Raw genomic sequence first — 16102 nt, forward strand, 5'->3', positions numbered from 1 at the left:
TCCAGCCAGTTTTTAATCCATGTGAGTATTTCACCCTCGATTCCATGGCTCACAATTTTCCAAAGTAGTCATTCATGTGGAGCCTTGTCGAACGCCTTCTGAAAATCTAGATATACAATGTAGATTGGATCACCCTTGTTTATCTGCCTGTTTACTTCCTCGAAGAAGTGCAGCAAATTCGTCAAACAGGATCTGCCTTTGCTGAAGCCATGCTGGCTGGTGCTCATCAGATTGTGTCTGTCAAGGTGATCAATGATGCAGTCCTTTATCAGCACCTCTACCATCTTTCCTGGTACCGAGGTTAGACTCACTGGTTTGTACTTTTCAGAGTCTGACTATGCCCAATTACTCTATGCATGGATTACTGCAATGCGCTATTCAATGATCTCACAGAGAAGAATGTACATCATCTCCAGTATATTCAAAATGCGGCGATCAGGCTTCTGAACAAAAACCCTGTCTCCCAGGCTCTAGCATCGGCTCACTGGTTGCCCATAGCCAAACATTGTGTCTTCAGATCCTTGCATGACATGGCACCAGGCTACGTGATGGCTAAGCTTTTTCTGTATGTGCTGAACCGGTACCTCCGCTCCCAGGATGAAATACACCTCAAAATGCCCCCTGGTTGTGTCCTGTAACTACAAACTGCCAAACAATGTTCCTACTCCCATTTCATAAAGAGCCACTGGAATCAACTGCCCCCATAGATCAGATGGTCTAGGACATGGCAACTCAACTTCAATGCCAAAAAATGCAAAGTTATGCACCTGGGCAGCCAGAATCCATGCAAGTCTTATACCCTTAATGGCGAGATCCTAGCAAAAACGGTAGCAGAACGAGACTTGGGGGTAATCGTCAGTGAGGACATGAAGTCTGCCAATCAAGTGGAGCAGGCTTCGTCCAAGGCAAGACAAATCATGGGCTGCATACGAAGGGGTTTCGTCAGTCGTAAGGCGGAAGTCATTATGCCATTGTATAGATCCATGGTGAGGCCCCACCTGGAATACTGTGTGCAATTCTGGAGGCCGCATTATCGCAAGGATGTGCTGAGACTGGAGTCGGTGCAAAGAATGGCCACCCGGATGGTCTCGGGACTCAAGGATCTACCATACGAAAAACGGCTTGACAAATTACAGCTATACTCGCTCGAGGAGTGCAGAGAGAAGGGGGACATGATCGAGACGTTCAAGTATCTTACGGGCCGCATCGAGGCGGAGGAAGATATCTTCTTTTTCAAGGGTCCCACGACAACAAGAGGGCATCCGTTGAAAATCAGGGGCGGGAAACTACGAGGTGACACCAGGAAATTCTTTTTCACTGAAAGAGTGGTTGATCACTGGAATAGTCTTCCACTACAGGTGATTGAGGCCAGCAGCGTGCCTGATTTTAAGGCCAAATGGGATCGGCACATGGGATCTATTCACAGGGCAAAGGTAGGGGAGGGACATTAAGGTGGGCAGACTAGATGGGCCGTGGGCCCTTATCTGCCGTCTATTTCTAGGTTTCTATGTTTCTATGATCTCTTGAAGGACTCCTCAACTTTAGGAAAGCAATAAAAACAGACCTTTTCACCTAACTCCCCCACCCACGACCGATGGACTACAAAGAAATGTCTATTGGTACCAGAACCCGGTATGTGTCACATAAGGAAAACTTGTACTGAAATTATGGCAAATCCAGTGCAAATCATAATCTGTTAACTGTACATTATATATGTTTAACCTGTAACCTGTTTTTGAACTTTTTGGGGACAACGGAATAGAAAATGAGAGAAATCAATACTTGATATAGATGACCGTTATTTTTTCCCGATGTCATCTGCAGATAGTGATTTAGCAATGTGGGTAGGGGGAATGATTAGGTTTGTAGGAAAGAGGGGAGTTTAATGGGTGGGGTAAGGATGTGGTATTACGATTCTCTGGTTCGTATTTGTAACTGGGGCACAAGAAAAGGTCTCTGGTTACACTTTGAGCTTTTGAATTTCATTGTTACTTAAGGAATGGAAGACAAGAAAAATAATATGTACTTTTGCTGTTTGTAATTGTTTATTCTCAAACGTATATTACATTAAAGCCCATTAAATACAAACGAACCATCCATTGCTTAGCTGCATGCAGACAGCTCCACAGGAAACACATTTTAACATCTAGTGTCCTCAAACCGCTCAGACTGTGAAAAAGGGGCCTAAATCATACCAGTCCTCTCCCATTTATTTATTTAAAAAACATATATTCCACCTAAAAACTAGGCCAATTACAGTAAAAACAACGGCTAGTTAAAGTAGAAATATAAGCCCTTGAATCAGTCATCAGATACCTGCTTTCTTATTTTGTTTAAAGTTTATTCTTTGAATTCACTCATAGAGTCTTGGATCATTTGAGGACTTGAGAATGTGTGAATAGAGTGAAGTTATTGAAAATGAATTTTCTTTTACTAGTCTTTATAAGGCGTTGTATTCATATAATCTTTCTGTACAAACATTCATAGCTGATTTCCACGTACAAATATAAAAACACAAGACCCCAAACTACAGTCAAGCAGCAGAACATCTGTCCTAGAATACAGTATTTCAAAAAACACCCTTACGACAGCAAAATAAGAGCGTCTTCAGTCATTTCTTGAACTGTCCCATATTGGAAACAAGGCTTAGGTAGACAGGTAGACCAGCCCAAATTCTAGGGCTTGCAATGAAAATTCAGTGGCATCTGTCTCAGCATAACATATTGACTTAGACTGTGTCGTTTCTAAGTCTAGGCTACTGGGGGAGTAGCCTAGGGCTTAGGGAAATGGCCTGAGAACCTGGGCAAGTCACTTAACCCCTCCATTGCCTCAAGAACAAAATAAAGTACCTGCAGATAACATGTAAACCGCTTTGATTGGAACCACAGAAAGGTGGTATACCTAGGGTTACCATGGCCCCACCCCCAAGCCCACCCAAGTCCCACCCCCTCATCCTACTCTTGTGCTTGGAGCTGCGTCTGGAGGGAAACTACACATGCGCGGGTGTGAGGCGATGACATGACACACATGCGCAGATGCCCTCCCGACATGGTCCCCAGCTGGAAGCCTTTCAAAACCCTCTACAAAGAGGACATGTCAGGGTGAATCCAGACACCTGGTAACCCTAGGTATACCAAAGCCTAGTTCCCTTCCCTATTGCAAGTTGATGAACAGTCAGAGCTTGTGATAAATACCAGGGAGCTTCTCCACAGAACTAAACTCAACACCTTAAATACAACTCTACCGGACACAGGTAACCTGTTTATAAGGACAAGGACTGAAATCTTACGGTATAATAAGGGCAGAGACTTGCTCTCCTTTGTAAACCGGTCATATTTCAACGACACAACTTACAATGTCATAAGAACATAAGAATTATGGGGAAGGGGGGGGGAATGATTGTTTTCTGTATTAATTGTGTAGCTAAAGTGCCTTTTCTGTATTGTTTACATCTAAATTAATTGTATCGCACTGTCAATGTTTGAAAATCAATAAAGATTAATAAAAAAGAACATAAGAATTGCCGCTGCTGGGTCAGACTAGTGGTCCATTGTGCCCAGAAGTCCGATCACGTGGAGGCCCCTAAGTCTAAGACCAGTGCCCTGATTGAGTCTAGCCTTACCTGCGTACATTTCAGTTCAGCAGGAACTTATCTAACTTTGTCTTGAATCCCTGGAGGGTGTTTTCCCCTATAACAGCCTCCAGAAGAGCGTTCCAGTTTTCTACCACTCTCTGGGTGAAGAACTTCCTTACGATTGTACAGAATCTATCCCCTTTCAACTTTAGAGAGTGCCCTCTTGTTCTCTCTACCTTGGAGAGGGTGAACAGTCTGTTTTTATCTACTAAATCTATTCCCTACAGTATTTTGAATGTTTCGATCATGTCCCTTCTCAGTCTCCTCTTTTCAAGGGAGAACAGGCCCAGTTTCTTTAATCTCTCACTGTACAGCAACTCCTAAATATTTCATACATTCTCCTCATTCCTATCATACGCATCTATTTCCAACACACACAGACACATCAGTAAGAAAAGCAGGTCATAAAGGAACAGCTCTGCTTAGACCTTGTCTGGGACACAGAATCACAGCATTATCCTGGGATGCTCCGGCGGACCCCCGTCTCACCTATCCACACTGCTGTTGTCCTCCAGGAGGGCAGTAATGAACGTGGGAGGGAGATGCTCTTCGGGCATCTTTCCAGAAGCAAACTCAAACTGTACCGGTCTCAGATAGAGGTGGAACTCATCGTAGCCCATCTCCGCAGCAAAGACCTTGTAAAACCTGAAACATACAAAGCATTTCTTCTCATTCTTTTCTTGTAAAAATGTATCTCAGTTACAAATCACATCCATACACTTCACTCACAGCCCAAAAAATAAATAAAGACAACAGATAGTAACTTATAATCAGCAATTAAAATCAACCTTCACAATTAGATAAATTTCAGTCAAATGATAACCCATAACTGGAAAAATTGTGATCACCTTAACTTTCCATTTTGGTGGGCCAGTTTGTGTTTAGGCTACAAATATGGAAGGATGATTGCAGATATATTAGGAAATAGTAAATTATTAAAGTTGGTATGGGACCCGTTGACATCCTTTGTTAATTCACCATAGTTATCTTTGTTTAAAATGTAAGTTTATTTTATACATTTCCAGGACAGGTTGGGTGGGTGGGAGGGATAAATTTCTGGTTCATTCTTGATTACTTGTTGGACGGGAGGGGAGGGATTTTATTTATTTGCATTATTATTAATGGAATTTAAGTGTTCATTTTGTTATTAATGTATAATTTATGGTACTTTGTATTAACTTTGAAAATCAATAAAGATTTATTAAAAAAAAAAGGTACATTTCAATCAGGAAAATTCAGGCAATACTTTAGAAAACCCTACACCTAGCAACACCTAACTTCAGAATCTATAAGAAACTTTTTTGTAAATTGGAATACAGGAAGTGAAATATGCTAGTACATGGGCTACAGCAGTACCAGTGGCAGGAGTAAAGTTATGGAACGATTTGGTTGGAAATTGGAGGATAATTACTACTATCCATTCAGTCATGTCCGACCCTTGGATATTCTGTCCAGTACCGGCCTTAGTTCTTTAATTTACATCCTTTGTTTTCTATTTTTATCACATACTTTTTAAAATTCCATCACCGTTTTCCTCTCCACCACTTCCCTCGGGAGGGCGTTCCAGGCATCTACCAATGAAGAGTTCTGCATGGAACTCTTATGACTTTGATTTGATAGAAATACTGAAATACCAGTCTAGTGACACCTAGCAAAGCCTAAAGCTAGATATCTGAAAAATAGGCATGATGAGGGGTGGAGAATAGGTGTGCTCAACATAGGCATTGCTAGGCATGTGAGATAGGCACCAGTATGATCAATTTGATATGTAACCACTTGTAATCTCTGTCTAACTAATGTGACCCGCCTAGAACTCTTCGGGGTATGGCGGTATACAAAAATAAAGTTATTATTATTATTATTATATTAGGCCAGATAAAACCTGTCCTCTGTGGCACCTAGTGATGCCTAGGTCTGCTCAGGTGCTGCTAGGCATGATTACGTACGTAGAGCCTAACGGACGATTGACAACCGCGTGGAGGTGTCATTTATAGAATCTGGCCCTACATTTTAAACGTACTCTTAAAATAAATGTCTCTACCGCTCGCCAATCCAGGTTCTCCTTTTTCCTTCCTCCATTCCTCTCTGTCACATTGCTGGTATCCATCCCACCTTCGTCATCTTGCCTCGCTTCCTCTCCCAATCAACACAGCTGACTTTGCTCCCAATGCTCTGCAGCTCCTACAGATTGACTGAAACAGGTGTATGGGGAAGGAAATTCTCAAAAGCCATTCAAAGGATTTACCCAAAAGAAGTCTTATCTCGCCAATCTGCTGCACGTTTTTGAAAGTATAGATAAAGGAAAGCCAGTTGATAGAGTATATCTGGATCTTCAGAAAACTGTCCACCATATGTATAAGTTTCCACATGGTAACTTGGGAGGTTAGAGCTTCAGAAGTCCATAAGAGCATAAAAATAGCCTTACTGAGTCAGACCAATGGTCCATCAAGGCCAGTAGCCCATTCTCACAGTGGCCAATCCAGGTCCCTAATACCTGGCCAAAACCAAGCTGTAGCAATATTCAATGCTACCAATCCAGGGCTTCCCCTGTTCTTTCTCAATAATAGACTATTGATTTTTCTTCCAGGAAATTGTCCAAACTTTTCTTACAACCAGTTACGCTATCCGCTTTTACCACAACCTCTGAATTATGAGCTTCTTATTCAACATCAAAAACAGGGATCTGCTTTATGTTAATATCTTAAGTTCATGTAACTCTCAAGGGAATTTTATCTCATAGCAGGAGACAGCATAAGGCAGTAGGCCTTATCCACAGTGGTATACTTACCTTGCTAGGAGTGCCGATTCCAGAGCAGCCTCCACAAAGCGATGGCGCAGAGTGATAATCTCCAGGAGTCGGGAGAAGGTATCCAACACCAAAGCTTGTTTCTCTCTGCCCCATAATTCCCCTTCCAGTGCTGCGGATTCCACCATAGAGAAGGCCAGCTCTTTCATTAGCAGTGGGTCTTCTATTAGAACATCTGCAAACAGCTGTGGAAGCCAGGGGGAGAAAGGTAGGATTTACTTTACAGACAGAACCAAGGTATAGTAAGCTATGATACAAAGAATTACAATAGTCGAATTTTAATAGAACCAGAGCCAAAATGAGAGAGTGGGAGACGATGGCTACCTCAGCCATCATAGTCAAGTTAGGTTCCATAAGCTGGGTACACTGTATACTGAGGGGTCCAGCGCAACAAGACATAAGAACAGCCATACTTGAACAAAACAAAGGTCCATCAAGTCCAGTATCCTGTTTCCAACAGTGTAGGGTTACCAGAAGTCTGGGTTTCCCCAGACATGTCTTCTTTTTGAGGACTGTGACGGGAGTCCAGGCAGCTTTTTACTTTTATAACTTTTGTCTGGGGAAACTGGACATCTAGCACCCCCTACACAGCTCACGCACCTATTCAGAGTCCTCCTTCCTCTCCCCCCTCCCACTCCCACCTATCCCAAACCCTCCCTCCCTCTCCCCACTCCCCCTGGCGGGATCCAATGCTTGCTCTTCCGGCGCTGCTGTAACTCTTCGGGCTGTCAGCAGCGTGACTGAAGTAAACATGCTCCCTTTGGTGACCCAAAAGCTCCTCCTCTGCTACTGCTTCCTGTCCCTGCACAGGCAGAAAGCAGAAAGAAAATTTCTGGGTTGCCGACAGCCCGAAGACTTACAGCAATGCTGGGTGAGCAAACACTGGATTCCGGGGGGGGGGGGGGCTGGAGGGGGGAAGAATAGCGTGGGGTGGATAAGAGAGATGCTGGACCACAGATATGGAAAGAAAAGGGAAGCAAAGATGCTAGACCTCCAGGGGATCGAATGGAAGGGGCAGATAAAGATGCTAGACCATGGGAGGTGAGCAGTAGTGGCTCGTGGCCAGTAGGGGGTGATGTCTATGGGACGGTAATGGAATGGACGTCAGGACATGATAGTGCAGTATTCTTGTGGAATGTTTCTACAAAAATGCTGTTTTTTCGTATGATTCTGGGTAACTCTAGTTAGGTACAAGCATATGTGTTAGTTAAGGCCATACCCAACAGAAGCGTACGAAAAATTGGTGAATAAAAATCTGAATATGGATGTAGCCAAGGCCAGAAAAACACACTACAGATTAATATTAAGGAAAAGCATAATAATATTCTTTTTATGTACTTTGCTATAAAGCTAGATCATAGAGGAAATCAGGATATACATGGACTCCATTTTGGTTCTCTGTCTTTCTGTATCTTCTGTTTGGTTTTACTCCATTTTGTGTTCAGCCTTTGTTCAGGTTTCCCGCTTCTAGCATCGTGGTTCTAATTAATACCAGATGTGCCTCAGGCTGGTTAGGAAGAGTATATTAGATTATGTAACCCAACCTGAGATACATATAAATGGTTTAATTATGAATGAAATACCTGGTATGAATGAAATTATGAATGTTTGGGGCCCAAGTATGAATGGATTTGTAAAATAATTGGTACTTAAAAAGAAATGATTAAGTTAGAATCAGAGATCTGATTCTGTAGCAGTCTCTAGCTGGGAAAGGGGGGAAACAGCCCCTCCTTTTCCTCTAAGGCTGACCAGTTTTCAGCACTGTTTTTAGGTGTAATATGAAGCTGTTAGGTTTCAGGGAGAGGGGGAAACAGCTCCTCCTTCTCCTTTTTCTCTAAGGCTGACAGGGAGGCTGAGAATATATCAGCACTTAACAGATGCAGATTTTCTTAATATACCTTTGTGAAAGGGACAGAAAGAATATTGGATATATAATAAAATGTTAGTGTATATTCAGAAATGAATGTAAACAAAACAAATATGATTTCTGAAACTTTTGAACATGTAGAAGAATTTTCTTTGTCTAACTTTGAAGACCACCTCTGTTAGTTTTGATTGGCCTACGGACCAATGATGTCATACTGGACTTAAGGTATATAATGGGGAGGAGCTTCGAAGTATCGAGTTGAGCTCGTTATCAGAAGGCCAGCATTTTGGCAACTATAACGAACCTCCCGCTAACGCACCTAGTCTTTTGAGTTTCATAATGGAAAAATAAAAACAATAAATAAAATTATATTTTGGTGAACCTTGCGTTATGCGTTCATTTTCCATATTTTTGTTATTTTTCACACCTTGAGTGAAAGCTAGCAGCGTAATTGGTAACTGCAGCTTTATGAGTGCGCTGGCGTCCAATGCCCATGTTCAGAGGGGGGAAGGGAAGGAGAGAGATGGATGGGGAAGGGGGGGGAGAGAAGAGAGAAATGCCAGACCAGGGAAAGGAATGCCGGATTCCAGACTAAGGCAGGGGGGAGGGAAAGACAGAGAGATGCCAGACCACAAAAGGGGGGGGATAGGGAAAGGAAAGAGGGGAGAGAGGTGCCAGACTGTGGGAAAGAGAGGAAAAAGATCCCAGATCGCAGGAGAGGGAAAGGAGAAGACAGATATCAAACTATTGGAAAGGGATAGAGAGGCAGAAGATGGTACACAGGGATGGAGGAGAAGGGGAGAGAGAGGGAAGACATGGTGCACAGGGATGGGAGGGGTGAGGAAGGGAAGAGAGATGGATGAAATGCTGTTTATGGATAGATGGGAATAGGGGAGAAGAAATAGGGAGGAGATAGTACACATGGATGGATGGAAGAGAGAGGGAGGAGACAGTGTGCATGGATAGGGAAGACATGGAAAAGTAAATCGATTTGAGGAAGAAGCAGAAAAATGGAAGAATGTTAAATGTTAAACATTAAACGTTAATGCCAAAGATGGATATAGTCAACTAGAGATAGAACAGAGTGCTGTAGTTTGTATAGGGAGATAAGTAAAGTATGCTATAATGTATACTGAGATATAAACAAATAGAACTTATGAAACACACCCCATGTCTCAGTAGATTGATCAATTGTTATCTTGAACGCTCAGAGATATGGAACTCTGATGGGGAGTGACGACTCCCCCCCCTTTTTTTTTTTTTTTTTAGAGTTCACTGTCCAGTCATAGGGCTCCTTTTATCAAGATGCGCTACGGGGGTTAGCACGTCGGACATTTCATCATGCGCTAACCCCCTCAGCAAGCCAAAAACCTAACACCTCGTCAATGGAAGCGTTAGCGACTAGCGCGGCAGGCAGTTGAACGCGTGGTATTCTGCACGTTAACCACCTACCGCACCTTGATAAAAGGAGCCCATAACGTTTAAATCACATGATCAATTTACTCATGGGACACAGTGGAACCTAGGGGTCTTAATAGGGAAATCGACTGGCATTTGGTGTAGTTTTTGCTAAATGTTGAAAGTATAGAAGGGATACAGGAAATGATGGAAGTAAACCGGAAGTTGAAATGTCAGGGTTTGGCTGTTTGATCCTGGTCTGGATGTCTCATCCGAGCAAGCTACGAGTTGAGTGTTTCGTATAATGATTTTTCACATATTGGTTTATATTATGAGCAATGATATGTGATTTATGTTGGTTTGTAAACTGTATGAATGATAATGGGTAATTTATTTTTTAGTATTGATGTGTGCATAGATGCAATGGAACCACTCCTAGATTAAGTTCCTGAAGACGCCTTTTGGTGAAACACCAAATCATGTCGAGCTTAAATGCAATGGACATTACAGAATTCCTATAAGTGGAGACAAGAATGAGAAAAGGAATATGGATTCTTTTTGCTGCTGATTCATTGATGATTTAAATACAAACTTCAGTGACTGCTGCCATTTTTTTATACAGGTGATCATTGAGAGGAAGTTTACATTTGATCTTTTTATTGGGATGATTGAAATTGTGAGTGGATTCTATACATGTATGGATTGAATGTATATTATGTTAAGTATTTGAGACGTTAAGTATTTTAGTATTGAAGACGCAGGAGGATTGCAAAGACCTGCAACGTGACATAAACACGCTCGAGAAATGGGCTGCGACATGGATGTGGATAAGTGTAAGGTGATGCATGTTGGTAACAAAAATCTTATACACGAATACAGGATGTCCGGTGCAGTACTTGGAGAGACCTCCCCAGGAAAGAGACTTGGGAGTACTGGTCGACAAGTCAATGAAGCCATCCGCACAATGTGCGGTGGTGGCGAAAAGGGAAAACAGAATGCTAGGAATGATTAAGAAGGGGATCACGAACAAATCGGAAAAGGTTATCATGCCGCTGTACAGGGCCATGGTACGCCCCCACCTGGAGTACTGCATCCAGCACTGATTGCCATACATGAAGAAGGACACAGTACTACTCGAAAGGGTCCAGAGAAGAGCAATTAAAATGGTTAAGGAGCTGGAGGAGTTGCCGTACAGTGGAGATTAGAGAAACTGGGCCTCTTCTACCTTGAAAAGAGGAGACTGAGAGGGGACATGATTGAAACATTCAAGATAATGAAGGGAATAGATTTAGTAGATAAAGACAGGTTGTTCACCCTCTCCAAGGTAGAGACAACGAGAGGGCATTCTCTAAAGTTGAAAGGATTCCGTACAAACGTAAGGAAGTTCTTCTTCACTCAGAGAGTGTTGGAAAACTGGAATGCTCTTCCGGAGGCTGTTATAGGGGAAAACACCCTTCAGGGTTTCAAGACAAAGTTGGACAAGTTCATGCTGAACCAGAACATACGCAGGTAAGGATAGTCTCAGTTAGGACACTGGTATTTGACCTAAGGGCCACCGCGGGAGCGGACTGCTGGGCACGATGGACCACTGGTCTGACCCAGCAGCGACAATTCTTATAGTCTTATGCTATCTTTAACTTAATAGAGCTATCTAGAAAATTTGATAAGTCCCAGTGAGGTTTGGGTTTGATTGTCATGTATATTCTGGCTAGTGGTCCCCCAGGACAGGGTTGGAAACCACTGACTTAGATGAGCTGATATAAAAAGAGCTCATGAGCGGCCACACTTACATCTCTATGAAGCTGTGTGCTGTAAGCAGTCTGGGGCAGCTTCATGTTCAGCCATTCATCCAGCACCAGCTGAAGGACCTCCTTCTCCAGGCTTGCAGCCTGACTAGCTGTCTGTGGCCTGCAGATCTTCTCGAACTCCTGGAAAACATGTTCCAGAGCCCTGGGGATCAGGGACACAAAGCCAAGCGAAGTGTGGAACTCCAGGAGGTAAATGTTCTTTAAAGCAGGGCTTACAAAACAAGGACAAAATATATATGTATCTTTCTAATACAGGTAACATGGACAAAATTTACCTAATTTTCTAACATCGGATGATGCTTTTCTCTGGAACTTCCTTTCAAAGTTTTTGCACACTACTATGATCCCTTGACATTCTGAACAAATGCACACTGCAGTCCTGCTTCGATGGAAGAAACTATATCAATGCTCATCACCCAAGAAAATTCCTAATACTGCCTTTGTGCCCTGAAATGAGAGATGCAAAACCTCGATGGGTTCCTCTGCGTCTTCCAGAGCCTGACAGAGAAAATGTGAGGGTTCATCAAAAAGTTTCCACATTTTCATATTTATGTGGGAAATGGTTGGGGCATGTCGTAGGGTGATGGGATTTGCTTTTGAGATATTTAATAAATAGTGTTAGAAAAACTAAAAGTGCGGAAACTTTTTGAGGATCCCTTGTAGCAACCAACCTGCCAACATCAGACACAAAAACTGTAGAAGAAGGAAGCACAGGGAAGGTTGTAAGTGGCACAGTGGTTAAAGCTACAGTCCCAGCACCCCCAGGTTGTGGATTCAAACACATGCTGCTCCTTGTGACCCTGGGAAAGTCACTTAATCCCCCATTGCCCCAGATACTTTAGATAGATTATAAGCCCACTGGGACAGAAAGGGAAAAATGCTTGAGTACCTGAATAAATTCATGTAAACCATTCTGAGAAGGGTATAGGGTGAAAGGTTTCAGCCTCTGGTAACCAAAGCTGGTATTGTGACATCATAATGCCTCATTCCACCAATGCCTAAGAGCCAACCTCATCAGTGATGTCACAATGGCTTCATTGTCCTATACTTGGCTCACTTTTGCTACATTTTGATTTCTAGAGTGGCGCAGTGGTTAAAGCTACAGCCTCAGTACCCTGAGGTTATGACTTCAAACCCACGCTGCTCCTTGTGACCCTGGGCAAGTCACTTAATCCTCCCATTGCCCCAGGCACATTAAGAACAGACAGGGAAAAATGCTTGAGTGCCTGAATAAATTCATGTAAACCGTTCTGAGCTCCCCTGGGAGAACAATAGAGAAAACTGAATGAATAAATAGTGTGAAAAGCTTCAGCCTCTGATAACCAGAGCAGGTATTGTGATGTCATAATGCCTCATTCCATCAATGTCTAAGAGCCAACCTCACCAGTGATGTCACAATGGCTTCATTGTCCTATACTTGGCTCACTTTTTGATTTCTAGAGTGGTGCAGTGGTTAAAGCTACAGCCTTAGCACCCTGAGGTTGTGAGTTCAAATCCACACTGCTCCTTGTGACCCTGGACACTTAATCCCCCATTGCCCCAGGGTCACTTAATCCCCCATTGTCCCAGGTACAGTAAACAGATTGTGAGCCCACCCGGACAAACAGGGAAAAATGCTTGAGTACCTGAATAAATTCATGTAAACCGTACTGAGCTCTCCTGGGAGAACAGTATAGAAAATTGAATGAATAAATAAATAAATAAATGAAGGCTCAGGATGCTTCAGCTTTGAGACTAAACCAAATATGAAAAAGCAATCCATCTACCTCGTTATATCACCAGACTATGAGGTGGGTGGGTGGCAGGAGATGTTGTGAGCAGTGGCATAGTAATGGTGTGTCATCTTGGTGAGGACACAGACACCGGTCCTCCTCTCCTTCCTCACCCCCCCCCCCCCCCACTACCGCACATGCATGCCACTTCCCTTCCTCATATCTCCGTAACATTCCCGGCACAAGCAGCAACCCCCCAATCTGCTGTCATGGCAGCGTTGGCTCTTCCTCTGATAATAATAATAAATAATAATAATAACAGTTTATATACTGCAGGACCGTGAAGTTCTATGCGGTTTACAATGATTAAAAGATATTACAGATTGAGTGGAATAAACAAAGTTCAGAGTTAGTGAATAACAGTTCTAAAGATCATTTGTTGAGGACTAAGATTGTATAGATCAGTTACCTAAGTACTTCAGGAACAGATGTGTTTTTAGGCGTTTCCTGAATTCCCTATAAGTAGTAGGCACGAGTAATTGTTCCAGGTCTTTACCCCATAGTGCTGCTTGATATGAGAAAAGATGTTGGTGATGACTTTTAAATTTACAACCTCTAACCGGTGGACAAACAAAGTTCGGATGTGAGCTTCTCCTATGTTTGTTGGTTGTGAAAGAAAAAAGGTCTGTTATATATTTGGGGGCTAAGCCGTAAAGTACCCTGAAGCAAAAACAACCAAACTTGAATTTCACACTTGCCTCCATCGGCAGCCAGTGTAGAAGTCGATAGGAACCACTGCATTTTGTACCAGTTGCAATCGCCGCATATTCTTCTTTGAGAGTGCCAAGTAGATGATGTTACAATAATCAAGTTGACTCAGTATAAGGGATTGTACTAGAATTCTAAATGATGAGACATCAAAATAAGCTCTAATGAACCAAAGTTTCCAAAGGCTGAGAAAGATCTTTCTAATCAAGGAGTCTATCTGGTCTTTCATGGTCAGGCTCTGGTCCAGTGTTACTCCTAATACCTTCATAGTGGATTGAATGGAATAACTAAGGTTATTGATGCACAATGATGCTTTAGTGTCAAGTGGGTGTGGCGATGCTATGAAAAATTTTGTTTTCTCCGAGTTTAGTTTTAGTCTGAATTCAGTCATCCATTGTTTCATCTGATTTAGTACTTCTGTTGCTTTGGGGGTGACTTCTGAGACAGAGGTAGTGAATGGGATAATTATCATGAAGTCATCAGCGTAGCTAAATAGTTTTATCCCCAGATGGGACAATTGCGCACCCAATGAGGACATGTAAACATTGAAGAGCATAGGGGATAATGGTGACCCCCTGTGGCACGCTAGATGAATTGTTCCATGTATCAGAGAGATCGTAATTAAAACTGACTTGGTAGGTGCAGGATAAATCAGTTTAATACCTCTCCTCTGATTCCAATTGCATCTAGGCATTGTAACAGTTTCCCATGGTCCACCAAGTCAAAGGCAGAGCTCATGTCAAATTGCATGATTATGGCATTGAGGCCCTTACTAAACAAGTAACGCACATTGTCCATGATAGCCGCAATTACTGTCTCAGTGCTAAACAGAGGCCTAAAACCAGATTGAGTTTCGTGCAAAAGAGAGAACTGGTCGAGATATTCCATCAGTTGGGTGTGTACCAATCCTTCCATGATTTTTACAATGAATGGAATGAATGCTACTGGTCTATAGTTGGTTACTAATGTTGATGATTCTTTGCGATTTTTTGGAATTGGGGTTATTATGATATGACCATTATTAGTGAGGAATTTTCCATTGGTTAGGTTATTGGTTAAATAATTCAACAGAGATAGTTTAAAGTCTAATGGAGCTGCTTTCATAATTTCTGGGGGACATGAGTCCAGGACACAGTATGATTTAGAGTATCTATATAATAAAACCGTAGGCGGCGCATGCGCAGTCTTATCAGCGTGCTTCCATGATCCGTATGTCCGTGGCCGCCAAGACTGCAGCATGCCCCGCGCTTACTACGGCCCCATGCGCAGCTCAGTTCGGCACGGCGGTTTCCCCAGATAGGGGAAGTCGAAAAACTCACTCCCGATGCGCAGCTGAGTTCGGCACGGCGATTTCCCCGGTTTCCCCAGATAGGGGAAGCCGAACTGCTCACTCCCGTCTCAGCGGCCTGCACATCGACGATTCAACCCCCTCCCCCCCCCCCCCCCGGGGCTGCCTAAAGAAACAAAGTTTCACGGTGCTTGGCCCGCCAAACAATTCCTGCTGTTGCCGAAATTTGCCCCACCGTTCCTTCCCTTCCTCCATCAGGTCAGTTCAACTCCGCCTATGTTAAAAGGAGCTGCTTTGAAATTGGAGCCCTGCCGCCACCGTAACACGTTCCTCTCTGCCAAGGCAGAGGGGAAAGTGCTACGGCAGTGGCAGGCCTCCGATTTCGACGTGGCTCCTTTTAACATTGGTGGATTCACTGCACCTGATGGAGGGAGGGAAAGAAAGGTGGTTGTGCGGCGTGGGAAGGGGGCGGCAAGGGACTAAGTTGGCCGGTAGTGCTGTTTTTCCATGAAGGAGGAACACGTGAAAAGAAAACAAAATAAAGAAAACGTTGGCCCCCGCCGAAGAAGTGGAATGTGGAGGAGGGGCGCGAGGAGCCGGAGAGCTGTATGTAAGTGTGTGCGCGCGCGTGTGTATAGCCAAGGAGGAAGTGCAGCAGGAGCAAGGAGGTGGGGAGAGTGGATTTCCCCTACTTGGATGTCAGTAAAAGCTTTGGTCCTGTGATCCTCACTCTTTTCCTGGGGCTACTGCTGGACAGAGGGGGAGCAGGACATAAAGGAGAAGAGCTACTGCTGGACAGGGGGAGGAGGGAATGGGAGGGG

At 43.4% G+C, this 16102-nt stretch overlaps 1 protein-coding gene across 2 annotated transcripts in view; it reads right to left on the minus strand.

Moving 5' to 3' along the window:
• Positions 1–16102, minus strand: part of LOC117357639 — a 269485-nt gene that overhangs the window by 164048 nt on the left and 89335 nt on the right. For both annotated transcript variants that reach the window (XM_033938503.1, XM_033938504.1), the window contains exons 19-21: positions 11496–11724; positions 6423–6625; positions 4124–4279 (exon numbers count right to left, since the gene is read on the minus strand). In XM_033938503.1, the coding sequence (XP_033794394.1) occupies positions 4124–4279; positions 6423–6625; positions 11496–11724 (588 nt within the window). The remainder of the gene's footprint in view (positions 1–4123; positions 4280–6422; positions 6626–11495; positions 11725–16102) is intronic.

Source organism: Geotrypetes seraphini, chromosome 3, assembly GCF_902459505.1.
Source record: "Geotrypetes seraphini chromosome 3, aGeoSer1.1, whole genome shotgun sequence".
Taxonomy (NCBI): Eukaryota; Metazoa; Chordata; class Amphibia; order Gymnophiona; family Dermophiidae; genus Geotrypetes; species Geotrypetes seraphini.